This window comes from Carettochelys insculpta, chromosome 16 (genome assembly GCF_033958435.1).
Source record: "Carettochelys insculpta isolate YL-2023 chromosome 16, ASM3395843v1, whole genome shotgun sequence".
In the NCBI taxonomy this organism is placed as follows: Eukaryota; Metazoa; Chordata; order Testudines; family Carettochelyidae; genus Carettochelys; species Carettochelys insculpta.
This window is the reverse complement of record NC_134152.1, coordinates 19176989-19204281: the sequence shown is the minus strand read 5'-3', so window position 1 is coordinate 19204281 and position 27293 is coordinate 19176989. Positions and strand designations below refer to the sequence as shown.

Below are 27293 nucleotides of genomic sequence, written 5' to 3'. Positions count from 1 at the left end.
ATGAGCACTGCTCACCCAGGCCTGGAAGACAAAGGGGGGAGCAGCTGCAGCTACTGGCCTGTTGCTCATTTTCAGTTTAATTTTGCACAAAACTCACAAACATCCAGGCAGTACCTGTTGCCATGGAAATGACCTGAGCCGGGCATTCACTGGAATTGTGACCATTTTACTATTTTCAATCCTTGGGTGGGTTTGTGTTTTTTTTAATTTCAGGCCAAGGTTTCCTTAAACCGTTTGGCTGCCTTTCTCAGCCTGGAAGAACTGGATCCCACTAACAAGAGTGGAGTTGTCTCCAACCTCTGTAAGCATTGACCTAGGTCAGATGAGGCATGCGTAGCACTCAGCTTCCACTGCCATTTATCACACATGGCCCACAAGAGACTGCACCATGTGGAATGTGGCTGCATTTCTGTTCTAATCACGAGCTGCAGTAGGTGCTCTCTCCTTTATGTGAGAGAGAAGCTCTGATTTGACAGATGCAATTGTTACCTTCCATATACAACAAGAAGTCCTGGGGCACCTTATAGACTAACAGATATTTTGGAGCATAAGCTTTCGTGTGCAAAGACAAGCATCTGATGAAGTAGGTCTTTGCCCACGAAAGCTTATGCTCCAAAATACGTTAGTCTATAATATGCCACAGGACTTCTTGTTGTTCTCGAAGATACAGACTAACATGGCTACCTCTCTGATACCTTCCACATGTATTTTTCTCTCCCTCCCCTCTCCCCTGGTCAGCTAAGCTTCTAAGAGTTGATAGTGTTAACATTAAACTAGTCTTAATTATAACATTTAATTTCCTGGAGCCCAGCTCTTAGGGGTCACTGAATAAGTCAGCACATCTTCAGCTAGTTTAAACCAGCTGGCTAGTGCTCCTGAGGACCAGAATCTCAAAATTGCTTCTTTCAATCTCCAGGACAAATCTAGGCACTAGCTGATCTTGACCAAAAGTCACTTTGTTAGTTTGGAGATTCTGCTCTTGTTGCTAATGTAAACACATTCTGCTCTGTGACCACAGTCCCGTGGTCATTAATTTATCTTTTTTAAGCTCTAGAGAACGCTAGTGATTTATTGCATTACAGTACATCATTATGCCAACAATGTTTTAGAAGCAGGGATACTCAGATGTCTATCAAAGTATGCATGTATGGCCTTTTGTGTCTCTCTGTGTATTAGTACAGGATCGTATCACAGTAAGGAATGGAACATTCACTTGGTGCAGAGGAAGCTCTCCTTGTCTTAAAAGGTACAGACGTTTATTTCTAACAGATGTTTCCAGGATTCACGGATCATCAGTGCTGATCATCAGCCATGCAGGGCGAATGAAGAGAGCTCAGGGCAGGATAGTTAGAAATACTTCTCAGCTAGATTTCCTACATTTTGTTTTTCTAAACATAATTCAGATTAACTTGCAAAATCAAACAAACAAACAATGGGGGACATTTATTGTACGCATGTCCAGGCCAAATGTTAGCACACTAACAGGCTGTCCCCATGCTATATTTGGGTTGTCAGCTAGGCACGTGGGTGTGTCAGTCTGCCCATACGCCCTCTTACCCAAATGTTGATGGTGGGTGTCTTAATAAAACAATCTGTTCCACCTACCATTGGACTGGGACTCTCACTGTACCTTTCCCAAACCTGAAGAAAAGCTCTGATTGCCTCAAAAATTTGTTTCTCTCACCAACAGGAGTCTCTATAATAAGATAGCTTCCTTTGACAACTGGAACAGTAATGTCTGTTGCCATTACAGTGCATTCCATAGCTTCACACAATGCACAGCAGTTCCAAAAAAATGAGTGATACAGGTTGAACCTCTTTGATCCAGTAACATCCACAGTCTGGCAGGACCCTGGATGTTGCTGGCATAGAGAGCCCTGGAGGCTGGGAGTGGAGGCAGAATGACAGCCTGGGGGCAGGGAGACCGGCCAGAGCTGGGAGCAGTGGGGTCGGCAGCTGTGAAGGGAGCCCGGCAGGGAGGCTGGTGGCTCCAAGGAAGAAGCCAGAGGCTTGCCGCACAAGGGCTGCAATAGACTTCTCTTGGTCTGGCAAACTCCCTCGTTCCGGACTGTTCAGGTCCCCAGTGTGCTGGACTAGGGAGGGCCAACCTGTATTATAAAACTCAATAACAAAAGTTGAGTACTCAGTGGAAGAGGTAGATATAGGAAAATGATAATAGAGGGGATCAGCTCAGGTTACAAATTTGGATTGGAATCTTGATTTTTGAGCTTGCCAATGCCAGGGATGTTAAGATCCAACTCTTTGGCTTAGACCAACACAAATAGAGGAACCTGTTTCAGCATTTAGCACTAGATTTCAGATTGCCACAAACAGGGTTCTGGGTGTGGTTTAGAAGAGCCCAGCTGTAGATGATTAAAAAGTAGAGGGAGGAGGCGAATTGGATGATGGCTTCTTGGCCAGAAACAGCCTTGAAGGGATGTCAGGGCTGGGAAGAGTGACAGCTGAAGGTCATTGGATTGTCCTACATAACGGGCTGACATCTGGCAGAAGGAAGTGGAAGCCATGGTTTTCTTCTCTGTAATAGCATGTTGCTACTTTCCTTTGTAAACATTGCATCTAAAAGGTACTGCTGGCACTAACCTGGGCAGATGAGGGACTGTCTCTCTTTGCAGGATAAATCTAACTGTGCCTCGTGGCTGCTTACTTGCTGTGGTTGGCCAGGTAGGAGCTGGAAAGTCTTCCCTGCTATCTGCATTACTTGGTGAGCTGCAGCAGTTGGATGGCTACGTGGCTATGAAGGTACGGTTCACCTTGAGTCTTTGCTTCCGATTCGTCTGCATGAGATGTTCCCATGCTGACAAAGCTGCACATGGAGTCCCTGTTCTTTGGTGAAAACTCATCTTTGGAGAGAAATGGGGCAGCTGAGCAAGGAGCCCTCAGCTAAATGTAGGTTTTGTTCCTACCCTGCTTCAGTGACTTGGGCAACGACCTGAGAGTAGTAGGGGGGGCTGAGCCTGGATGCTGTTCTTCAATCTGGCATTGACAGGCTGTGAAAGCTTGGGTGAGTCATTTCACCTTTTTACAGCTCAGTCTCCCCATCTGTAAAATGGGGCTAACAGCATTTCTCTTGGGCTATGTTTACACTGCAGCATTATTTCAGGATACTGAGGTATTCCAAAGTCGTAACTCTGTATCTAGGAAATGTGCCCAGTATTTTGAAATATTTTTCAAAATATTGGCTGTGCTATTTCAGCATCTCTCTACCCCTCCTTGTGGGAGTAATAAGGGATGACTCAAAATAACCCAGTATTTTGAAATGAACTTGAAGTAGGATACACAATTTGCATGTCTTATTTTGAGTAAGGGGCACAGCAGAAACATAGCATTACTTTGTTAAGTGCTTTGAGATCTGTGGAGAAACAACACTCTGAAAGAGCCACTTGTTAGTCCTTGGGACCTCCTATTTTTGTATTACACAACAGCAGTAAGAAATTTAGAGGAGGATCGTAAAATAGCAGACTTCTGCTCTGTGGAACACTTTTTTTTTTCACCTCTGAGACTGGCTTATGAAAGAGACAAATGCAGTGGTGGTTTCACTGATTTCCAATTTCCAGGGCACGGTGGCTTATGTTCCCCAACAAGACTGGATACAAAATGCTTCCTTGGAAGAGAATATTATCTTTGGAGAAAAGCTGGATGAAAGCTGGTATAACCGAGTGATTGAGGCTTGTGCACTGCTGCCAGATCTGGAGAACTTCCCTGCAGGAAGTAAAAGTGAAATAGGAGAGAAGGTATTTGATGAGTTGTTATCTCCTGGCATGTTTTCCATGCATGTCTAGTCACTGTGGGCACCGAGCAGTGGTCTGTGTAAGCTGGCAGGGTAGGTGGCCACCCAGGAGAGACTCAAATGCCTCCCAATTGATTAGCAGAGGGCCCACATCCTCCAGTATGTGTTTACTGGTGGTGCACATCTGTACATGCCTCAGTGCACACAAAATTTATTCCAGGTGTGGATGACAAAAAATTAGATGGAACCTTGGTGCCCAGCTTGAAACATTTTAAAGGGAGAGAGCAAGAGCTCAGCACTTACTGAAAACAATCACTTGACTTAAAGGCGTCACGCTGGCCAGCTGAAAATTAAAGCACTCCAAACTAGGAGAAATGACTGAAAATGTAGGCCAGAATCACTGACGCCACGTCTTTATAGGATCCCCTCCTGTATGGCTGTAGCGATTAATTAGACAAAGCTGGTTGATTCTGCCTTTAGGAATGAAAGCACTTCTGGGTGAAGCAGAGATAGCCTACACCCCAGAGTTTCTTCAACTTTGTGAGACCACAGAACTCCAGACAATTTTTGTGCAGAACACCAATGAAAATTTTCTTTAAAAAATTGTGAGGCCGAAAAACAAACTAACATATAAAGCAAAACAAAATTAAGTAATTTAATCAGGTATCATAGTAATGGAGAAGTAAAATTGTATCTGACTGTAATAACAGAAAATACAGTTACTTTGTAAAACTTTGAATTATTTTTCCAAATGCTCGTGGCACACCTGCGAGTTTTTACAGAACGCCAGTGTTCTGCGGAACATAGTTTAAGAAACGCTGGTCTATCTGGGTGAATGTGCCATGAAACTAGATTAATCTCAAGGTAAGATAGTGCAAAGGGTTAAAACGTATCCCAGAGTGTATGAAATCCATCCTTGTATTTCAATAGGGGACAAACCTATCTGGAGGGCAGAAACAAAGAGTGAGTCTAGCTCGTGCAGTGTACAAGAAGGCAGCTGTTTACCTGCTGGATAACCCCCTTTCAGCGGTAGATGTCCAGGTTGGGCAGTATATTTTTGAACACGTCATTGGACCCAATGGCTTATTGAAGCACACGGTATGTAAATAAATTGATATCTTCCCCCATCATAAGTACTAAGGGGCAAAAATGGGTTTGGTCAGCTAGGCTCTTTCAATGCCTGCATTTGGTGCAAATCACTACCTCATAGTTCGCTGCTGTATGCCCTGATTGAATATCTGTAGCAATCGTACCTAGACCACTCCCACAGCCCAATTGCTCCTGGTGGTAAATGGGCACCATGCTTATATACCTCTCCAAAGCGCTTCTCTTCACATTCTTCTTTCGTAGGGATGCTCTTTTCTTGTCAGGGACAACCAGAACATCACATCTCAGTGCAGCTCAGTACATCCCAGCTGGGTGGTTGTTTTGCAGTCAACGCTATTGGGGATTATGCTGTGACATGGGCTTTGTTTTATTAACATGCCAAATATCAGTGCCCGTGTTAGTTTGTTGGGATTCTGATTCTTTTTTAAGTGGACAAATAAGGAGCAGAACATTCTGACAAAAGAAAGACTAACATCCAGTATTAATGCACAAGTAGAGGGAATTTTGAAAGTTCTGATTTTTAGTCCACTTATTGTAAGATGTATGGGTAAGAGTTCATTATAAAGCTACATTAAAAACAAGCAATTAGTACTTACATATGTCAAATTACAGCATCACAACTAGATTATGTATTAGCCTCTCAATGTAATTATGCATTGAAATTTCAGAAAGATGCACACAAAATTGACTTCAGACTTGATCAGCACTCACAGAGTTTGATAGGTTATTAGAAACATGGAGAAGTGCTCATGACTTTTGAAAAATCTGTACTGACTTTCTTCCCAGATACAATTATACGCAGAAATATCCTTACAATTTCAAATCAAAAGGCAACTTTATAGCTGGTGTAATGCCACTGAAGTTAAAGGAGATGCAGAAAAATTAAAGTCTTAGAGCCAGATTCAAGTCAAATGACAATAAATTTGACATAGAATCCAAGGAATGTCAGGTTGAGAAGTTCAGCCGTGGTAGCATATCAGTGTTGAAACTGACTAGATCAATAGCACTGCCCTGGGCACTCATCTGGCTAATCCCTTCAGCAGGCAGATAGCTGGAGCAAGTATAATTGATATTTATTCATTTAAAGTAGACCCGTGTTCTGGTGACTCATGCAACCAACATTTTGCCCCAAGTGGACAATATTGTTCTGATGGTGGATGGTGAGATCTCTGAAACAGGCTCCTACCAAGAACTTCTACAGAAAAACGGGGCTTTTGCAGACTTCCTCCATTCATATGACAATGCAGAAGAAAACGAGGGCTGTGATTTACAAGGTACACCAACTGAATAGTTTTCAGTTTCATGAGTCATGTATTTTCTGATTAATGCTTGTTGTCTCCATGGGATCCACTACTGGTCACACAGGGGAAGAGCAAATGAAAGAGCCGATCGGGAAGAGCCAGTCAGTAAACACCAGCTTTTTACTATTCATGGAATCTCAGGTATTTTCCCATGAGATCTCCTGCTGTGATGCTTCCCAGCATACCATTTATGATGGGAAAAAGTGGCCTTGCTGATCGGTTAACTGACTTAGCCCCATTTGTTGGGTGGTATTTATGTATGAATGCTACCATCCTCATTAGGCAAAGATAAAACTATTAATGTGCATTGTTCAGTGCCTGTGTCATTGCTGCAGCTTTGCTGCGAACTCACAAATCCATCCTTTTTTTCCAAGGATCCCTTGGTCTCTCAGAGGCTAAGCAGAACAAAGGCAGATGTAAGATATTTCAATAATGTTTATTCCACAGCTGCAGGAAGCACCAGCGACACCATTGGTTCCAGAAACACTGTGTCTCAAGGAAAGATCTGCAGGTGAGTCTATGGAGTTCAGAGGAGTTTGGACCAAGCTACAAATGAATAGGATGTGTGCGTGGGTGGAATGCATGGCTATGAATGGGTACCACCATCACTGAGTACTTTTAATAATATTTTCGCTATGCTTCCCAGGGAGCTGTATGTTTTCTCCCCAGAGCTCAGATCTAGGCACTTCGATATCATGAAAGAGAGAGCCAAACCTCTTGTATTAAAACCTCAGATCAGCAAGTGACTGTTAAAGGGAGGTGAGCAATCCTACCATGACAGAGAAAATGGATAAGAGATGGCAAGATATAAACAAGGAGTAGGCATGTGTCACTGAAGCCCTAATGGATTGTCAATCACAGTATTTGACAGACAGCTTCCATAGGAGGCTGGTTCAGACCCCCCACCAACAAGTTAACTATTACAGGTTGTACCTCTCTAATCCAGCACCCTCATGGCCTGACTGGTGCTAGATGAGAGAATTATCTGCACCAAGGGAGGTCAATGTTGTCTAGCAGCATTACCAATACTTCCACTGCTTACTGGGATCTCAGAAGACATTTAGGGGTAAGTTACAGCTAAATAACAGCACAAAACACAGAGACCCAGGCCTGATGGCTGTAAACAAAGTTTATGAGATCACAGGAAACTTGGCCACACCCATGATAAGTGGACATCCAGCTAACTAAAATTATGCCGGATTACGGATGTTGCTGGACGAGAATGTTCTGGACTAGACACGTTCAACCTTAGTAGAAAAGTTTACTTAAACATTTGAGACATCAATATCATTAGCCCTCACTTCTCTGATACATCACATGGTTAACTGAACTTTCATTGCCTATGGATGGTGCTGGATTGACAACATTAAAATCCAGTGGATTAGCCTCAGAATAATAAAAGCACAAGCAGCCGCACTGCAAACTTCTCTGACGGTGAATGTGGCACCTCCCTGCATGAGAGGGCATTTCTGCCTCTTCACCCAATTCGTTCTTGGCCTCACTGTTGAGACTCTAGAGTAGTTGCCATCTTGGGGCATGTGGGTATCTGTCTGCTGGGAAATGGACTGAGGTCAAACATTCTATCCCATGCACAATAGGCTTGTAGTAAGTTTTGTTCGTTAGAATAAGGTTCTGATGAAACCACGTCAGCACATGAGTGGTTTCGTTCTTATTGGAACTCATCAGACGTGCGTAAGTTTTGTTCATCCCCAGTCTGAGCTGGATTCACATTGCTGGAGGTGTACCCTGAATGCAAGGAATGTCCAGCATAATCTCGTGCGCCACCGCCCTCAAAGTCAGGCTTAAAAATGTCACGGTCTTGGTTCCAAAATCATGGTGTTTGTTTCGCTTTTATAAATCAACAGCTCAGTCAGATCTTCTGTTCTGAAAGATGAAGCCAAAGCTGTAAATCAAGTCGGTGCAACTGCTGCAGCTTCAAAAGATGTCGGCAAGCTAACAGAAGGGGAGAAAGTTGAAACCAGCAAGGTGACTGCCACAGTTCCTTGTTAGAATAATGAAATATACAATAAACTTGTTATTGCAACAGCAACTAACACTAAGATCCTTAGCTGCTGCAAATCAGTGTAATACTGCATAAGTCAATGCTAATTTGCATCAGTTGAAGGTCTGGTCCTCTAACTTACTGTGTGTAAAGCATCTAGCATGCCAATTACATCCCCAAAAACAGAACAAACAATTGCATCTGACAAAGTGGGTTCCAGCCCATGAAAGTTTATGCCCTAATAATTTGTTAGAGTTTACTGTGCCACAGGACTCCTCAGTGTTTTTGCTGAAACAGCCTAACACAACTTCCCCTCTGAAACTCTGTCCCCAACAACGCTTTACAGAGCCAATGTGTTGCTAGAAAATCAGAATAAAACAGCAACAGGGAGGAGAAAACTGTAGACCTGAGGAGGAAAGTCTTTCCATTATGATGGGTGGTGAGATAAAAGGCAGCTTCATGTGGCTTCTGCTGCAGTGGGAAACTCTCTTGAGTCAGTTGGGTCAAGGAGCGTGAAGGAACAGGGAGACACATGAGAGAAGTCTGGTAAGCTCAGATATGGTTCATGGAGGCCAGTTGAACCACGTGTGGCTAGAAATTATGTTGTTACTCTTCCATGGCCCAGGGGAAGGCAGAAATAGATGGTCTTGTGGAGATCAAGAGAAGGGGCTGTACATTATCCCAGGTAAGAGGATGCAGGCTTGGCTGAGGATTTCAACAGAAGCCACAATGTGGTATGTTGGGGGAAAGGTGGGGGCACACGAGGACAGGAGGGTGCTGAGAGACTTAGGAGATGTGAGACACAAATAGATAGCCAAAGTCAAGGTGAAAATCCAGTTACAGGGACATGGAAGGTCGCAGTCCCAAAGGGGGATGCAGTTGTGTTTAAGGAGAATTGTGCCCAAGGGAAGCACAATCCAAAAACACTGCTTTTGCCTTACAGGCCAGATGTCAGTCCCTGTGATCCCTCACATAAGTATTTAATTCATCTTGCATTGATAGGAAAGAAAAAAAATTAACGAGTTTCTCATGGCATGTGATGCGTAACAGAGAACATAACACGATTACAGCATTCTTTTGCTGACTTCTTAACAAGCCTGACCCTTACTTCCCCCACTTTCCCTTCTTCTTTGATTGCTTCACTCCAGGTCAATATTTCCATTTATCTGGACTACCTGAGGGCCATGGGGACGTCGATCTGTTTGTACATTGTGCTCTTGTTCACATGTCAGCAAGCTGCCTCGTTTTGTCGTGGTTACTGGCTCAGCCTGTGGGCAGATGACCCTGTTAGTAACAGAACACTGCAGGACACAGAGCTGCGAGTGGGAGTCTTCGGTGTTCTTGGAGTTTTTCAAGGTTTGCTTGACCCAGTCACCTAATTCTTCTGTATGTCATTTGCCTCCCTCTTTCCCAGGAATGTCTCCCACCAGACAGACTTTGGCATGTCCTAGGGGTGCTAATCTGCAGGGCACTTTCCAGCAAATGAGCAGGCTTGGCACAGGACCTGAAACAACTGGTTCTGATGCACATTTGCACATTGTACACTGATTTTTTGGTGTGTGGGGTTGTTGGTGAAGGTATCTACACACTATTCCCAGGGCCACTGCATAAAACTCTGGCTTTCTGGTGTATGCACTTTCTTCTCTCTCGTGTGCATGGCATGGAGTTTGATCGCTGGCATACTCCCCCTCACTTTTAGCCACCTACCTTTGTCAGAACTGGATGATCTAGTACCCATGAAAAATTTACATATTCTGCAAAGATTACACCCTCTGTTTCACTTTTCTATCTCTCAGTTTCATTCACTGCTCACATTTATCTCCCTTCTCAATCCTCCTTTTCCTATCTTCTCTTCATTCAAATCATAACTTAGTCAAATTAAGAGCTCACCTCTTCATGAAGCCAGATGGAATCACCAACCTACTACACCTTTGGGATCTAAAAAGCTGTGAAAAAAGGCTGCAAAAATTTGTATTTGAAATGTGTACATTGTTTAACTCTTCTCCTAATCAAAAATAGCTAAAGTGTTTTGCTGAAACTTTCCAGAAAAGTAAATCAGTTTAGGAGAGAAACTAAATCTGAAAAATGCAAACTGAAATGGTAAACATTTTGAACAAGTTAAAACGGGATCAGAATGGAATCTGTTAGGCAATCTAACTAGAACACTGTTCCTGCTGTAATAGTGAATATGTAATTCAGTGAATATAAAAATAGTGAATATGTCCATGGGAGTCTGCCCAACTCAGAAAAGTGAATTTAATTCGGAGTAGTTCCTGTTATGCTAATCATACTTTGGAGAACATAAGCTTCTCTTTTGGAGACTTTGGTGGGGGACAGAACTGACTGATGAAGTTTACATGTGCTGATCCCCATTGGATGCCAACTCTGCAGATACAGGCTCTCGGCTCTGGAGCTTCGACTGTAAACCCCCCCAGTGCAGAGATTGTCTCTTTGTTCTGCATTTGCATGAGCACAGTGGGCTCCTGGTTCCTGACTGGACCTCCAAGGCACCAACTCAATAAAAATAATAAATGGCAATACAGGTTGCACCTCTCAAATCCAGTACTCTCTCATCTGGCAACGTCCCTTGTCCAGCATGAGCATGGATGTTGCCAAATGAGAGTAGCCAGTGGGAGTAAGAGCCCGAGTGGGTGCTGGGAGCCAGAGCCCCTGCCTGCCTCGCAGCTATGGAGAGTGAGGCTGCCACAGATCTGGGAACCGGAGCTCCCCAGAAAGTGGGGGTGCCAGGAGTCAGAGCACCCGCCTGTGCCGTGGGGCAGGGACCTTGCGCCCCAGCTTGTCCTGCTGTAGCAGGGGCCAGGGTGCAGCCACAGGGCTGGGAACTGGAGCCTCTTGGTGGGAGTTGGAGCTCCTGTCTGCCTTGTGGCAGCATGGGGCCGGGAACCTGAGCTCCTGCTTGTCCTACAGCAGTGGTGGCAGGACGCTGCGATGGGATTGGGAACCAGAGCCCTCAGGAAGTGCGCTGGGCTGGGAGCTGGAGCCTCCATCTGCCCTGCAGCAGTGGGAGCCAGGAGTGGGTGCGTCCTTTCCCCCACCTTAGCCCTGTGGCAGCCCCTGGGAGTCTGGGCTGGGGCTAGAGCCCCAGGAGAGGGATGTTGGAGGCTGGTGCTTCAGCAGTCTCCGAGCACAACTCTGCACTTTCCCTTAGCCAGCAAATTCTCGTCAGGTCCCGAGCACACCGGATAAAGAAGGTGCCACCTGTAGGAACTGGCCAATGCTTCACCAGCACCAAGGGCACATTCTAGGAAAATTCTCCTTAGCGTACGTTCAGCAGAGAAACATCTAGGTTGTGTGATGTATCTTCTCTTACATTGCAGCCACAGCCAAATTCGGGTCAACTGCGGCCGTCCTGCTAGGAGGTGTAATAGCATCATGCAAACTCTTTCAGCAGCTGCTCGAGAATGTCACCAGATCCCCAATGACGTTTTTTGAGCAGACGCCCATTGGAAACTTGCTGAACCGATTCTCCAAAGAAACTGATGCCATTGATTCTGTGATCCCAGACAAGCTGAAGTCCTTGCTGGGGTTCTTGTTCAGTTTACTGGAGATCTACATCGTTGTGATGGTGGCCACACCAATAGCGGTTGTGGCAATAGTGCCACTAACAGCGCTGTATGCCGTGTTCCAGGTAGGATTTTGAGAGATGTGGCTGATCGAAGAATCACCCACACACTTTCCTACAAGAACCTACTCCCTGTGTCTACACTAACCAAACTAGACCTTTCTGAGATTTTTCAGTCAGTGTTTTTTCAGCTCTGATTTCATGCCTGAACCAAAACTACCAGTGATCCACGCTAAAAAGGGTCTTCCTGCAGAATTTAGGCTCATGGTAGCTGCAACCGAAGCCTCGTTAGAAGGCGTAGGTGGCACTTCTTTATCAATGTCAGTGTAAAGCAGATCAGACTAAGCCCCAAAGTGTTTTTCCCTTTTTCCAGTCCTCCTGTGCCAACTTTTAGCCTAAACACGTACCAGGGAGGCAGATGCTTTTCAATGCACTCTTTTTCTTCTCCCAGTCTGGTTCTTTGAAATGTCAGATGACTTTGCCAGGGTGAGACTGTGGGCAGAGGTGGGGTGTGGTCAGGGGTGATATCAAAGGTCTTGAGCAGTGTTCCCTCTACTTTTTCTATCCACGGGTGGAATAAATTTTGTTATATGCATGTGAAAATGTGCATCACCAGTAAAAACATGTTACCAGCTGTGGGTGACTGAACGCTTTGCTGATCAGCTGGGTGGCACCTCAGTCTCTCCTGGGCAACCACCGAGGTATTCAGCTTAACAGGGAGCACTGGTCTTGAGTATTTTTACTTGTTATGGAAAATTGAGATCACTCTGCTTTGCTACTTTAAAAAGTACGGCAGGCAAACAAATGATTTGTCATAGAATCCCACCTGAGCACAAAAGGATGGGATTTAAGGCATCGGTACAACCCTGAAATTCCATTCACGCCCTGGAATCCTGCAGTTAGTGTGCCACTTGCATCAGACATAATGAAACGGGCCAGAGAATAACCTGTGCAGTCACAGCGCCACACACCACTTCAAAAGGTTCTGTTCCTTGTTGAGAACTCTGCCTGACTTGGCACTCTCATTCCTTCCAGTCTCAGTTCTGCAGTGAGATGCCCTGTGCTTGGGCACAGCTTTTTGTCTTGTGTGAATGGGTCTCCCAGGCTGTAGGGTAAGAACCCAGTCATGAGCTAGAGGCAAAGTTTAAGAGATTGGGAGAGAGATTTTTTAAAAGGGAATAAATAGAGAAAAGATAGCTCGCTCTCTCTCCCCACCCTTTAAACCAGGGCTATTAGGACCCAGAAATTCCCCTAAAACAGGCCTGTGGAGCACAGCCCTACTGTTGCTCTCTGAGGACCCATTCACACATCCTGACATCGGGGGCATGCCAGGGATGGGACTGCAGCATGCAGCACTGTGCAGACTCCAGGTAATGCTGCAGCCTGGAGGCAGAGGCTGCCAGAGCTTAGACAAGGCTCAAAAGCCTCCCATTCACCCAGGCTACAAGTGCTATGGTGGGCCTTTTAAGGGCACGTTATCTCACCTAGTAAGCATAAGAGCATGTGCTGGCCACACATCAGGTTTTATAACATCAGGTTTACAGGTACAACTGTGTTTTTGCATCATTTCAAGTTTTCTGAGCATGATCAGTTCCGCTGATGAATTAGCCCAGTGCAGGAAGTCACCCTCCCTTTTCGTTTCCTTCTGCCTCAGAACTTCTACATTGCCACTGCCTGCCAACTGAGACGCCTGGAAGCTGCTAGTCGTTCGCCCATCTATTCCCACATTTCGGAGACATTCCAAGGGAGCGTTGTGATTCGTGCTTACAAGGAGCAAAGCCGGTTTGTTTTACATCATGATTCCAGAATGGATGAGCACCAGAGAACATGCTTCGCTGGCATCGTCGCTGACAGGTACGGAGCAGCAAACGTTGGAGATATATGAGTTATATTAGTGCAGTCCTGGCAGGTGGAGTGATCAGCAACAAGGGCTGGGTTCAGTATCTAAGAGTTTCTCTTAACAACCAACAATAGAACTGGCTTGTGTCCCCGCTCAGTAATCTTGGAAATCTAAGCAACCTGCCTTTGGAGCCTCTACGTGGCAGTACCTCTGCTCTTGCTCGCATGGAGTTTGTGTACTACAAAATACAACAACGATTAAAAGGGAAATGAGAGTCCGACATTCATGTGGGAAGACACCACAATCACAGTACAAAAGCACGTGACCACAGGCAAACACCAACCTTAGTGTGTTGGGCAGCATCCTTTGCCTCCTTTCTCACCTTTGATGTCCCTTAACATACCACTCCCCTCTCCTCCACGGTGTCCCCCGGCAGCTGGTGGCCCTTGGTGAGCGAAGACCCAGAGTTCAGAGGTGCATTTGTGAGCAGGTGTGGTTCACCACACTCTGCTGCTGCTAGTCACCTCCCTTTGCTCTTGGTGTCTGTCTGCTGCCTCTCACACTGTCTCCCATCTCAGTGCTGCTGACTCTTCTGCAGTATCGCAGCCTGGGGTTCCACCTCCTCAGCCAGCTCTCAGAGATTTTAGCTGGGAACCTCACAGCCAGGACAGTTTCTGTGTTGTGTTGCCTTTCCCTGATCCCATACAAGGTCCAGGGCTTAGCCTTAGCCTTGCTGAGCAAAGAGGACAGCTTTAGGGATCGCCCACTGGAAACAGGGACTCTGAGTGTAAGCAGCTCTGTCATTAAATGCTGGAGAAAGGACAGGCAAAAGGTGTGTAGGACTCTTAGGCAGTGTTCACTTTACCAATTAGGAACATTTATCCTCATATGCTCATCATTGGTATTTGGCTTTCTTACCCCCTTGCTTAGCAAGAGGTTCAGTTTAGGGTGACCCATCAATCAAGCACAGTTCTGCTGCCCTTTCCTTGTACGACAAGGTATCAACATTTCATTATCCCTGCAGTTGTAACCCAAACCTGCCAACGTTTCTCTTTTTGACAAAGCATCTCCATCTTGCTGGGCTCCTAGACAGAGCTGGTGCGCCTATGCCAACATTGTCTGCTCTTGAAGTCTTTGCTCCCCTTACCCCCAGGACGTCACTGGATGTCAGGGAGATTCCCTTCAGACCCTGCTTACATCAGAACTAACACCAAAAAAGCTGCTCAGAGCAACAATTCTAGGTTCTAAACTGAAGCTGTTCACCAGGGGGAAATGATAGACTCAAGCTACAGTAGAAGAGCTGTGACACAAAGTATGGACCAGTCACAAAATCGTATTGCTGCCAATTCCAGCTGCTAGCTAGTGACCATGTAAAAAGCCAACGCCATGCTCGCAATGACCTTATTTAACACTTTTAACCAAGGTTAAAACAGTGGTCTGTTTTGGGACTGGGTCTATTCAATATCTTCATCAATGATTTAGATGTTGGCATAGAGAGTACGCTAATTAAGTTTGCATATGATACCAAGCTGGGAGGGGTTACAACTGCTTTGGAGGGTAAGGTCATAATTCAAAATGATCTGGACAAACTGGAGAAATGGTCTGAGGTAAACAGGATGATGTTTAATAAGGACAAATGCAAAGTACTCAACTTAGGAAGAAACAATCAGCTTCATACATACAAAATGGGAAGTAACTGTCTAGGAGGGAGTACTGCAGAAAGGTATTTAGGGGTCATCGTGGACCACAAGCTACATGAGTCAACAGTGTGATGCTGTGGCAACAAAAACAAACATGATTTGGGGATGCATTAACAGGAGTTTTGAGAGCAAGACACAGGAAATCATTCTTCTGCGCTACTCACTGCTGACTAGGCCTCAGTTGGAGTAGTGTGTCCAGTTCTGGGCACCACATTTCAAGAAAGATGTGGAAATTGGAGAAGATCCAGAGAAGAGCAACAAGAATGATTAAAGGTCTAGAGAACAGGAGGTATGAGGGCAGAGTGAAAGAACTAGATTTGTTTAGTTTAGAAAAGAGAAGACAGAGGGGACATGATAGCACTTTTCAAGTACCTCAAAGAGGGTTACAAGGAGGAGGGATAAAAATTGTTCTGTTTGGCCTCTGAGCATAGGATGAGGAGGAATGGGCTTACACTGCAGCAAGGGAGTTTTAGGTTGGACATTAGAAAGAACTTCCTTACTGTACAGAGTGGTTAAACACTGGAATAAATTACCTAGGGAGGTTGTGGAATCTCCATCACTGGAGATAATTTAAGAATGGGTTAGACAGACATCTACTGGGGATGGTCTGTACAGTGACTGGTGCTGCCATGAGGGCAGGGGATTGGACTTGAATTCTTAAGGTTCCTTCCAGTCCTAGAGTTCTATGATTATATGACAAAATTGGGAAACGAGAACATAAAGAACAGAGATATGCTAAATCCTGTCTTCTTTGCTTGCAGGTGGCTTGCTACAAACCTAGAGTTTCTAGGTAATGGTATTGTGTTCTTTGCAGCCCTGTTTGCTGTGATTAGCAAAACACATCTTAGTCCAGGGATTGTTGGCTTTTCGATTTCTTATGCTCTTCAGGTAACTCAAAGCAGCATTGCATGATTTTATTCTCTCATCAGAAGGGACTGTCAGTTTACAAATCATTTTTGAAAAATCCTTCCCTAGATTGCAAATGATTCTGTAAGGGCCCAATCCTTAGCACTAAGATTCATAATGTCAGACTCCAATTAATTAAAAATGGAAGAATTTTAAAGACCCTAATTTCCTGTCCACTAGTTGTGCTGTTTATGTTTCACATTTCTCAGCTCAGGCAATGATGATAAATTAACCAGCCTCCCATTTTTAAGATTTCCTAGGTGATAATCAGACTCTCAAGTACCAACACAATTGTGCAAGATTTGATTTACAAATACTTGAAGGGAATTTTTAATTATTTTAAAAGAGATGCTTCCACTGACTTTTTAAAAAAATCCTTGAAATATTTCTGTTCTGATCCAGTTTTTATAGATTCCCTTATTTTTTTAACCTCAGTAACTCTGCCACTGTTATAGTATATACAACCAAGCAGAACAGGTCTCAAATACATGCAACATCCTTCTTTTTTTCTTTGAATTTAACTTTAAATGGTCACTGCAGTTTAATAGTTTTCTTCTGTGTCTATTTTCCACGTTCTTGTGCCTAATCGCAGACTGAGATGAAAATTGTTCCAGTTATTTTTAAGAACTGGAAGTTTAACATGAGATAAGCAATAATATGTAATTCTTGGTAAACTGGCACTGAGGTAACTTCCTGGTGAGCTAGGAAGGTGCCTCCAGTCTGGGCTGGCAAACTTTGAACCTTCCTTTTCCAGAAGGACCTGGGGTCAGCAGGATTTATTTTATTTGGTCTCGCAAAAGAATTTTCAGATAATCTCTTTATAGTTTAGCTCAGGAGGACCATGTTGCAAACACTGGTTCCAATCCCACAATGTGCCCCGAGCGAGGAACTTTGCAAGAATAAGTTCAAAGCCTGGGCTTAATTTCTAACCACTCCCCTTTCTATTTGCTAGATAACTGGTGTTTTGAACTGGATGGTGCGCTCCTGGACTGAACTACAAACTAACATTGTTTCTGTGGAGAGAGTGAGCGAGTATTCAACAACTCCAAAGGAGGTAAGTGACCAGCCATTCTTCTCACCCTTTGCAGTGGAGTTTGTTACAAACCTGATCCACAATTTTTCCTATTCTAATGGATCAGTATCTCTCCATTCCCAGAGGCCTGCTTAGGTTACTTTAAAGAACTGTTCTAAAACAATAAGGTATCCTTTAGAACCTCTGCTCAGTTCATTCCCTTAGCCAGTGAAGCTGTAGTTGTCATTTCAAAAAAGTATAGTTTAACAGCTACCACACTCATGGAATGCATGTAAGGTTTTTTCCATGCTTAGAACAGGAACTAGTGGTGGCATCTCAGAGCTGACGTTATAAGTGACAGTTGTTGGCTTTTTAATAACTGAGAATCTCAATGTAGTTTACAATGTTTATGTAGCATAAAATGATTAACAAGCCCTATCTCTTCATGTTTATTGTATCAGCATAGATTGTGGAAATCTCCCCTGCCACAGTCAGTTCAAAGGAACATTTGTGAGGCTCATTAATCTGAGTGTAATTTGGTCAGTATGGTTTCCTGATAATGTAATTCAGCAACACTAATTTTTATCGCCGGACTTCACTTAATCTGGATCTTTGAAAAAAGTAATTTCATCTTCAGCAATTCATTTGAGAAATAAACGCTGCCTCTGAAGCAGCTTTTAAAGAGAGTTCCAGAAAGAAGTTTTTTTTGCACACGTGCTTTGAGAAGTTTTCCTTTTGGATTTTAGTAGTATAACTTGAAGACTTCAAATAGTTTAATTAAGTGCTTGTTTGTTTCTCTTTTACACAGGCTCCTTGGACTGTGGGTAGTAATTCTGCAAGTCAGGCTTGGCCAACCAAAGGAGCAATTGAATTTAGAAACTATGGCTTGAAGTATAGGCCAAATTTAGAATTCACACTGAAAAATATCAATATAAAAATAAATGGGCAAGAGAAGGTAAGCAAGACCATGTATTTCTTTGGAGAGGAAGGTTTCAACAGTGCTTTCATATAGGCAGCTGGATCTAAACTGAGGAAAAATCCTTGTTTCAAAGAACTAAAGGCCCAAAGATGCATGGCTGTTAGAGAGAGTCCCAAACCTGAGCCATTGTTTTTAGGTGACACATCTGAGGAATTGTCCAAGATTGACATGTCATTAGAAGAAGTTTTAGAACAAACTGATAAACTTAATTGTAACAAGTCACTTGAGCAAATGGCATTCACCCAAGAGTTCTGAAAGAACTCAAATTTGACATTGCCAAACCACTAACTGTGTTTTGTAATTTATCCTTTAAATCAGCTTCTGTACCTGTTGATTGGAAGATAGCTAATGTGACACCAGTATTTAAAAAGGACTCTAGAGATGATCCTGGCAATTACAGACTAGTAAATCTAATGTCAGTACTGACAAATTAGAGGAAACTATAGTCAAGAAAAAAATTGTTAGACAGGTAGATGAACATAACTTGTTGGGGAAAAGTCAACATGGTTTCTGTAAAGGGAAATCATTCTTTACTAATCTACTAGGCTAAAGCTATACTAGGCTTCTATTTTGGGATATATTTGTATCCTGAAATAGAAACCCCATGGCCAAACACCACACTCAAAATAGTAGGACTGTTTTGAGAGCAGTATTTCACTCCCAGTAACCCTCATCGTATGAGGGTTAGCGGGAAGTTTGAAATAACCACTTATTTCGAACTCTGGTAAAAGTGTAGCCTGCACCGGGTTTGAAATAAGATGCCTCGAAACAACTTAATCTATTTGCAGAATGCAAATTATGTAGCTTATTTCGTGCTAGGGCTACAGTGTAACCCTAGCCCGAGAGTTCTTTACGGTGATTAATAAGCACATAGACAAGAGGGAGCCAGTGGATATAGAGTAGTTAGATTTCTAGAAAACCTTTGATAAGTTCCCTCACCAAACACTCTTAAGCAAAATAATTTGTCATGGGATAAGAGGGAGGGTGCTCTCATGGACTGAAAACTGGTTGAAAGACAGGAAACAGAGTAGAAATAAATGGTAAGTTTTCAGAATGGAGAGAGGTAACGTGTTCTCTCTCAAGAGCTGTACAATCCTATACAACATATTTATTAATGATCTGGAGAAAGGGGTAAACAGTGAGTTGGCAAAATTTGCTGAGGATACTAAACTGTTCAAAATAGTTAAGAACAAAGACTGTGAAGAGCTTCATAAAGATCTCACAAAACCAAGTGATTGGGTAACAAAATGGCAACTGAATTTTAATGGTGATAAATGTAAAGTAATGCACATTGGAAAAAAGAATCCCAACTATGCACACAGAATGATGGAGACTAATTTAGCCATAACCACTCGAGAGAGAGAGAGAGAGAGATCTTGGAGACACTGTGGATAGTTCTCTGAAAACATCCACTCAATGTGCTGCAGCAGTCAAAAAGGCAAACAGAATGCTAGGAATCATTAAAAAAAGGATAGAGAATAAGACTGATTATTTTATCACCTCTATATAAACCCATGGTGCACCCGCATCTTGAATACTGCCTACAGATGTGGTCGCCTCTTCTCAAAAAAGATATATTGGCATTGGAAAAGGTTTGGAATAGGGTTTGGATAGGGTTTTTGAACAGTTGCCATATGAAGAAAGATTAAAAGACCATGACTTTTCAAGTTAAAAAGAAGGAGACTAAGGGGGATATGATAGAGATATATAAAATCATGACTGGTGTGGAAAAAGTGAATAAGGAAAAGTTATTTACTTGCTCCTGTAACAAAAAAACTAGGGGTCACCAAATGAACTTATTGGGTAGCAGGCTTAAAATTAACAAAAGGATGTTTTTCTTCTTTTCTTTCACTGCTCATACTGTGCGTTAGGAATTCAAGTAAGTTGGATTCTGTTACTTTATAGGACGTTAGCAGAGCAGCTCTAAAGGAATTCAATGTTTATTTTAATCTAGTGTAACATCAGAGCTCCTTTATATTTGGCATCTATTCTGTTTTTTTTCCATCTAAGGCTTTTAATGATTTCCCTCTCCAGTAAAACAGTTTAAGATCTCCTTATGGGCTGTTCCCCAGCTCTACGAATGTTAGGTGAATATTTTGACCATGTGAAGCCAAAGATTTTTGGGTAGTCAAAGAAATGGTCACATCCCTTCAAGTCATGCATAGGTGCTGGGACTAGGAGTATGGGGCATACTGCAGCACCCCCTGAGTTGAAGTGGTTTCCATTATATACAGAATTTAAAGTTTGGTTCAATGGCTCTCAGCAACCCTGCTATAAAAATTGTTCCATCACCCCAAGTCATGTGTCCTGGTCCTAATGACTATGTATTGAACTTATGCTGGAATCCACATGGCTGATCATGTGTACCACCACCCAACTGCAACCACCAGAGGTGTCTTTCATGCCAGTCCTCAACAGCTATTCCAGGAAGCTGCAGTGAAAAGAAATTAAATCCCTGGCCTGGGACAGGAAAGACTAGTTGATATTGCACCTGGGATTGGCATAGGACAGGGCTGTTCGTCAGCCACATACCTACTTGTTTCCTCCATCATTAAACAAAGGAATAGCCCTCTACTTTGTAAGCTAATGGACGATATTGGAGTCTTCCAGAGAGGCTAAAGGAGAGCTGCAGAAGAAGGGAGAATGACTTGTAGTTGGAAACAGATTTTTAAAATGCAAAAGGAGATTTAGAAGAGGCACCATGTGTCAGCACAATCACTGCATCTATCACATGGAATTGGAGGAATAGGTCCTTTAACAGGGTGGTGTTCTCTGAAAGACCTAGCATCAGATATGGTCAACAGTTGGGAAAATTTAACAAGCTGTTTCTTGTTACCTTGCAATTCCATGGTCCTAAGATTTAACTAGGGCTATGAGCTAAATTGCATGAAACATAATCCTGTACTGTCATTGTGTTTTTTTAGATTGGCATAGTTGGAAGAACAGGAGCTGGGAAATCCACTCTTGCCCTGGGTCTTCTGAGATTAGTGGAACCTGCAGAAGGCGAGATCTTAATTGATGGAGTGAATATTGCCCAAATAGGCCTCCATGACCTTAGAACCAAAATAACTATTATCCCCCAGGTATGAAGTTAATTTCTTAAGGCATTTATACACTCTGATGGCTACTTCCATTAATGTCCATGAATGCTGGAAGGTTAGCAAGTTACTGTGAGAATTAATTCATCATTTTATAGGTAAAAGTCATGCCCATAATCACATTATCTGATCTACCATGTAACATTGGCCATAGCCTTTCACCTTGTGATTCCCGCAGTGGAAGGAAATCAAAGAGCTGTGTGTGTTTGCAACAACCAGTTCTAGAATTTTTTTTTGTCTTTTATATTTAGGATCCAGTTCTGTTTGCTGGTTCTCTGCGAATGAACCTCGATCCTTTGAGCAAGTACTCAGATGAAACCATCTGGAGAGTTTTGGAATGGATTCAGCTCAGGAGCTTTGTACTGGATCTCCCTGACCAATTAAACCACAAGTGCTCTGAGCAAGGGGAAAATCTGAGGTACTATAAATGCAGAAGGAGAAAGGCAGTTCCACGTGGAGGATGCACAATTAATGAAAATACTGAATGAGGTTAAAAAATTCAAACAGAAAACTCTAATGTAGTAAAGCACAAAGCTATAGTCACCCCCCCCCGAGCAAACTTGCTATAGCCATTCAATCCTTAGCAGTGTGGAATTACCGAGAGCGTAAACTCTCCCGGGGTAGCGGCTGTCTGTTCCGTGTTTGTACGGCACCCGGAACCGTGGGGTCCTGACCCATGACTGTGGCTCCTGGACTCCATCGTTTCTTTTCCTCACTTCATGTTGCTATCTGCGGTGCTACCAGCTCCAGGTATTCCACATTGGGCCCCTCAGTCTTCTTCCCAAAACCAAACAGGTGCCTTGCTTCTAATGATTCCAGGCCCAGCCTCAAGCAGCAGCTGTGCCATCCCCAGACTCCCCGTTTCTGAGCCCAAGGAAAAGCCACAGCCTGCTGGTTCACCTTTATTTGCCATCTGCCTTCTTGCTTTCAGTGTTGGTCAGAAGCAGCTCATTTGTCTGGCCAGGGCACTCCTGCGTAAATCCCAAATCCTGTTGCTAGATGAGGCCACCTCAGCAGTGGATCTGGAAACTGATCTTCAGATTCAATTGATCGTAAGGACCCAGTTCAAAGAGCGGACCGTATTAACGATAGCTCACCGTATAAACACTGTCCTAGATTATGACAGGTAAGCTTTCACTGGCATGTTCCTTCACATTCACTGTCACGAGGCCAAAGGGACACAGAGGCAGGCTTTATGCATTAGACAGGCCCTGTAGAAGTTTAGAGAGTGATCTTCGCCTGGAACTACCAAGGTCTCATATCTGTCTGTTTCTTGTTACCTCACACTCAAGCGTCTCCCTTAGGATGGGCTTTCTCAACACGAGCCATGGGTTAATCAGAGAGAAAGTGAGATGTGTCCATTCCATGCTCTGTTTAGCCCTTTGGGGTCCACTCTCATAGTTTTGGTCCATCTGCAAATCTCCTCACTGCACAACCTCTCCCCTGCACAGATGCAACTAAGTGATTTAGAGTTAAGTCAAAGACAAGATTTCCTCCATTTCTAGTCTCTCCCAGGGACTATATCATCAGTAGCAGCTCTCTTCAGCTTGCTATTGAACCATTTGCAGAACAGAAGGACCACCAAGCGAACGGAAGTGTAGAACTGATGCGTGCTCTAAAAACAGTAGCTTTGCTATTGTTTGCATTTAGGGTGAGTGTTGTGTATGCTAAGGCTTACTTGTTTGTTTTGTTTTACTATTAACAGGATTTTAGTATTGGAAAATGGTCACGTTGCTGAATTTGGTACTCCAGAGGAATTAATAGCTCAGAAGGGACTATTCTACAGACTGGTTGAAGAATCAGACCGTGTCTGATTGTTAGCCAGGGAAGATACCCTTACACCAGCACCATCCAAAAAACCAAGTTTGTTCTTGATTCAGCTCCAATGGTTTCACTATAAAATGACTGATACTTAACCAAATCTTACTTGAAACTGAGCCCCAAACTATACTGGATATATGAAAGGAAACCGCCTTGATGCGTTTGTGTCTATCACATGCTATAGGTGAGATGATGGTTTTGGAAAATGCTTTCACATTCAGTCATGGGAGCAAGTTAAATTATGGTTGCAGTTGAATGATGGTTACCAAGTTTGTGGTTACTTTCCTGAAGGAGAAATGAACACTATGTAATGTTTTATGCTCCCAATTAATTGGCTGAGTATTCAAAATGAAATAACTCAGTTATTTCCGATTAATCAGATGAGCCAATCAGAATTCTGGACTAGGCATAAAATATATGTACTCATGTCTTGCACATTTATGGCAAAATAACTGAGCTTTCCAATCAGCTCCATTTAGAATATAGCTATTGATAAAATACACATTGCAACATTTATGGGAGCACGCTGGAGATTCCTAGGAATGCCAAAAATCATAGTAGACCAGTAATGTTCGAATGAACAATGACTAGCATTCTAATTGGAAACGAATGCACAAATGTTGCCAATCCCAGGCATGTTTTCATGAGCATGTTAAACTTTTTAAAAATGCCTGTAAGGTATTTACCCACATATGCTCACCTAACACTCTCCCCTGTGGGGAACTTGGATTCCAAACTAGCTGCTGGAGGAGTTCTGGAATGGTTCTTTAAAAGAAACAAAAAGATTTTAGTACAATGTTTTCCTGTGCTGAACCCCAGTACAGCCTAATCAGCAGGAGCACTGAACTCTGGATTCAATGCATTGCTTATTTTTGCTTCACCTTTAATAAAGATACTGACATTTTAGTCTAATTATCTTCCTCAAGTTAATAAAGTTCATTTAGATCCTTGTAGTGTTACTGGCACTACACTTTATGTGCACAACTTTAATCTGCCATGTCTTCTTGAACAATTGTGCTTTTTATTGCTCTGATTTTCTTCTGGGCTACCTTCAGAGCTGGGCACGTGGACAGTGGTGGATTCTGGCTGGGGGCCCAACTCTCAAGACAGCGTTTTCCAGCAGCAGCACAGAAGTGAGGGTTACAATGCTTCCCATTCCCACAATACCCTTGTGCCACCTCACAGCCCCTTTTTGGGTCAGGGCGCCTATAATTACAAACACGTGAAATTTCTTCTTCAATAACAAAATCATTATATTGACTATTTTTAAATGCTGTGACCATTAACTTGATGCACATGAACAGTGAATTCAGTAGAGTCCTAGTTGTTATTCTTAATCTTACCAAAGAAGAGATTTTTCAGCCCAGTCAGGATTTATGTGCAGGTGCATAACTTCCATGATTGCTAATGGCTGCTCTTTGCCTGTAAGGCAGGAGTGTGCAAAGCGTGGGGGGTAGGGCTGCTGGGGACATGAAATTTCATAAGGGGGATTCAGCACTATCAGCTCCTGGGTCTCGGGCTCATCCATCTACTTAAAAATGTTGAAATGTGTTACTCTTTTTGTGTAGGTGCATTTGCATTTATATACTGATTAATAAAGATTTTACATTCCACATACTTATTTTCTCATTTGTACTGAAAGGGGTGGGTTTTTTTCCCCCCATATGAACATAACTGAAATTTCCATTGGTTGTGATTACAGTAGACAGATTGGGCACCCCGTTAATGTCAGGGAAGAAAAGCGGGGCCCAACGTAGAGAGAGAGATCTGTTTCAGTAACTGCATGGAGGTACCTTCTCAGGACATGGAGAATCCAATGAACACCAAGAGACTGTCCCATCTTCCAAAAATCTCACCTGCTCAAACACACACTCAAAGGGGAAAAAAAATCAGTGCACAGCATGGAGAACAGGGTTGTCAAGGTAACAGCAAAGGTGCAATTAATTTGCAAATTAACATTCTCAAATTAGGACAGAATAAAGACTTAGAATGGCTGTCTCACTACAAAGGTAAGTCTCCACCTTTTGGTGCTCCCACAGCCCCATCAAGTGCCAAGAGTGAGCCATACCCACCCTAACCGAACTGGCCCCATTAACACAGGTCCTTTAGTTGATAAACAACTGCCTTCTGTTGATGTGCTAGTGCAGCAGTGTCCAATAGAAATTTAAGGATCACCACAGTTCCCCCCAGACCCCCACAAGCAAATTCACCAGAGATTCCTCGGGGCCAAAGTTGAAACCGTGCTGGGCTGCGGCCACTAGAGCTAAAGAGCAGCATTTCACCACATCACAGTGTCCAGATCACCACAGGTGGTGAATGGCAAACCTACTGGACACCGCAGTGCTAGCGCATGTAGCTCCCTGTCCCATCTACTCCCACGCCAGGCATCTGATAAAGTGGTTTTGTCCCAAGAAAGCTTATGCCCAAAGAAATTTGTTAGTCTTTAAAAGGTGCCTCAAAACTCCTCAGTTTTAGAAATATGAACTATCACAGCTACACCTGTGGGTTTAGAGTAACACTAAGCTTTTATGTTAATATACAACGTGCCCCCACCCCACAGGATCCCAAAGCACCACACAGGCTATTACCGCAAAATAAAAATTGCCCATTGATTGCCAGATGGAAACTAGACTGGGCACGAAGTGAACATAATTATCAGCTTTGGGATGAAGGAGGGTGGCCCAACAGATCATCAGTTCAAAGGCAGGCAAGGAAAGGTGTTTTGTTTGTATTTAGCAAGGGCACTAGGCTGCGAGCATATTCCTCCAAAAAATCCTGTGGTCACGAAAAACTAGACATCACACCTGGCGTCCTTCGTGAGATCCTGCATTCTTCAGCTGCACGGGATCTCTTTTCTATCATCCAGTTTATTTTGACAATATTTATCCCAAAATGTTTAAGTTTTCAGAGATTTGGTGAGAAAGGTCCAAGGAATGTGCTGAAGTTCAGTGGAACTACTCGCACGCTCAGAGATGAAAACAAAAAAGCAGTCCAGAAGCACTTTAAAGACTAACAAAATAATTTATTATTAGGTGATGAGCTTTCATGGGACAGACCCACTTCTTCATGTGGAATATTGGTGTAGAGTCTCTACGCCCGTGGTGGCAAGGATGGTGTTGTCAGGAAGTTTTCCGACGTTTCGTACTTTCCTTAGGAAGTCAGGGGTATCTCAGAGATGGTGTGTTTTAAGTTACAGAGCATTAGATCTGTGCAGCATTGGAGCCACTAAGACTAAAGAGCACATCTTTCCTCCTATTTCTCTCTGATACCCACTGCTCACATCAAAGCTTTTATCCGCTGCGTCCAGTGCTGGAAAAATTCAGCTGTGTGCTTCAGGGAAACAAACACCTTGAGGAGGGAAAAGAATTGTGCCAGCAGGTTGTGTTATGGGTGTGGGGGAGGAAACAGGGAGTCCTAGCACTGTGAGGAAGCACTAGATATGTACATAACTCATGGTAAACAGCAGCAAAGTACATGGGGGATTCAAACCAAATCGGGTAGCAAAGGCTGTCTCTGTGTCCAGTATGTCGTTCTCTGCTGTTGACCTGAATTCTAAATACAGCAAGAGGAAATTCAACTGTTTGGCCTTTATCCTCTTAGCCCATTGTGCTCTTGCTCTGGCCAAAGCACTTGAGTGGGTCAGGAAGCAACAATGGGCAGGGGCATAGCTAGCTGGCGCTTCTTCCTCCTTCAGGGTAATGAATGACCTGTACACAAAAGCTTCGACTGAAGTATGAAGAATGCGTTTAGGGCGGCTGCTTTGTGGTTTTCCCAAACTTTACCTCACAAATTGTTTCACTGCCATCCTTTGTCACTACAAAAGCAGCAAGATAGATTTCACCTCCTGGAGAGATGATAAATCTGTTCTCATCCGAGGTGCAGAAACCGATGAATTCTTGTGATGCCTTTAAATTAGGTATGGTCCTCGCCCCGATGAATCCTGTGGCAATATATATGCTCCAGCAGGCAAGTACAATGTCGTTTTTTAAGATGCTGACTCCTGATTTGCATGAAGTGTTCCTCCAGCCTCCCTGGGAATTGAATTTAAGGGTTGCTAGGCAGAGGGTTTAAAATCTAAACATCCGTCTTTCAGCTAGCTGTAAAAATTGTGTATGAAATAACTGTGTTAAGCTTAGCAGGGATGTCCAAGTATTGATCTGCAACTAGAATTCACCCTGCTCAGTTTATTTCTGGAT

General features: G+C 43.4%; 1 protein-coding gene across 8 annotated transcripts in view; it reads left to right on the top strand.

The window, feature by feature from the left end:
- The window catches only part of ABCC6 (ATP binding cassette subfamily C member 6), a 50527-nt gene extending 25822 nt beyond the window's left edge, over window positions 1-24705 (top strand). For 5 of the 8 annotated variants that reach the window (XM_075011231.1, XM_075011229.1, XM_075011232.1 and 2 more), the window contains 18 exons: window positions 214-301; window positions 1177-1246; window positions 2634-2760; window positions 3576-3752; window positions 4679-4846; window positions 5946-6129; window positions 6604-6667; window positions 8022-8142; window positions 9307-9514; window positions 11494-11807; window positions 13396-13595; window positions 16043-16169; window positions 17140-17241; window positions 18008-18154; window positions 21103-21261; window positions 21528-21694; window positions 22208-22402; window positions 22982-24705. In XM_075011231.1, coding sequence (XP_074867332.1) covers window positions 214-301; window positions 1177-1246; window positions 2634-2760; window positions 3576-3752; window positions 4679-4846; window positions 5946-6129; window positions 6604-6667; window positions 8022-8142; window positions 9307-9514; window positions 11494-11807; window positions 13396-13595; window positions 16043-16169; window positions 17140-17241; window positions 18008-18154; window positions 21103-21261; window positions 21528-21694; window positions 22208-22402; window positions 22982-23090 — 2727 coding nt within the window. In that variant the 3' untranslated portion in view covers window positions 23091-24705. Of the gene's footprint in view, window positions 1-213; window positions 302-1176; window positions 1247-2633; window positions 2761-3575; window positions 3753-4678; window positions 4847-5942; window positions 6130-6603; window positions 6668-8021; window positions 8143-9306; window positions 9515-11493; window positions 11808-13395; window positions 13596-16042; window positions 16170-17139; window positions 17242-18007; window positions 18155-21102; window positions 21262-21527; window positions 21695-22207; window positions 22403-22981 lie in introns of those variants that run through there. The other 3 variants (XM_075011230.1, XM_075011235.1, XM_075011236.1) reach the window with 3 other exon arrangements.
- The last annotated feature ends 2588 nt before the right edge of the window (window positions 24706-27293 follow it).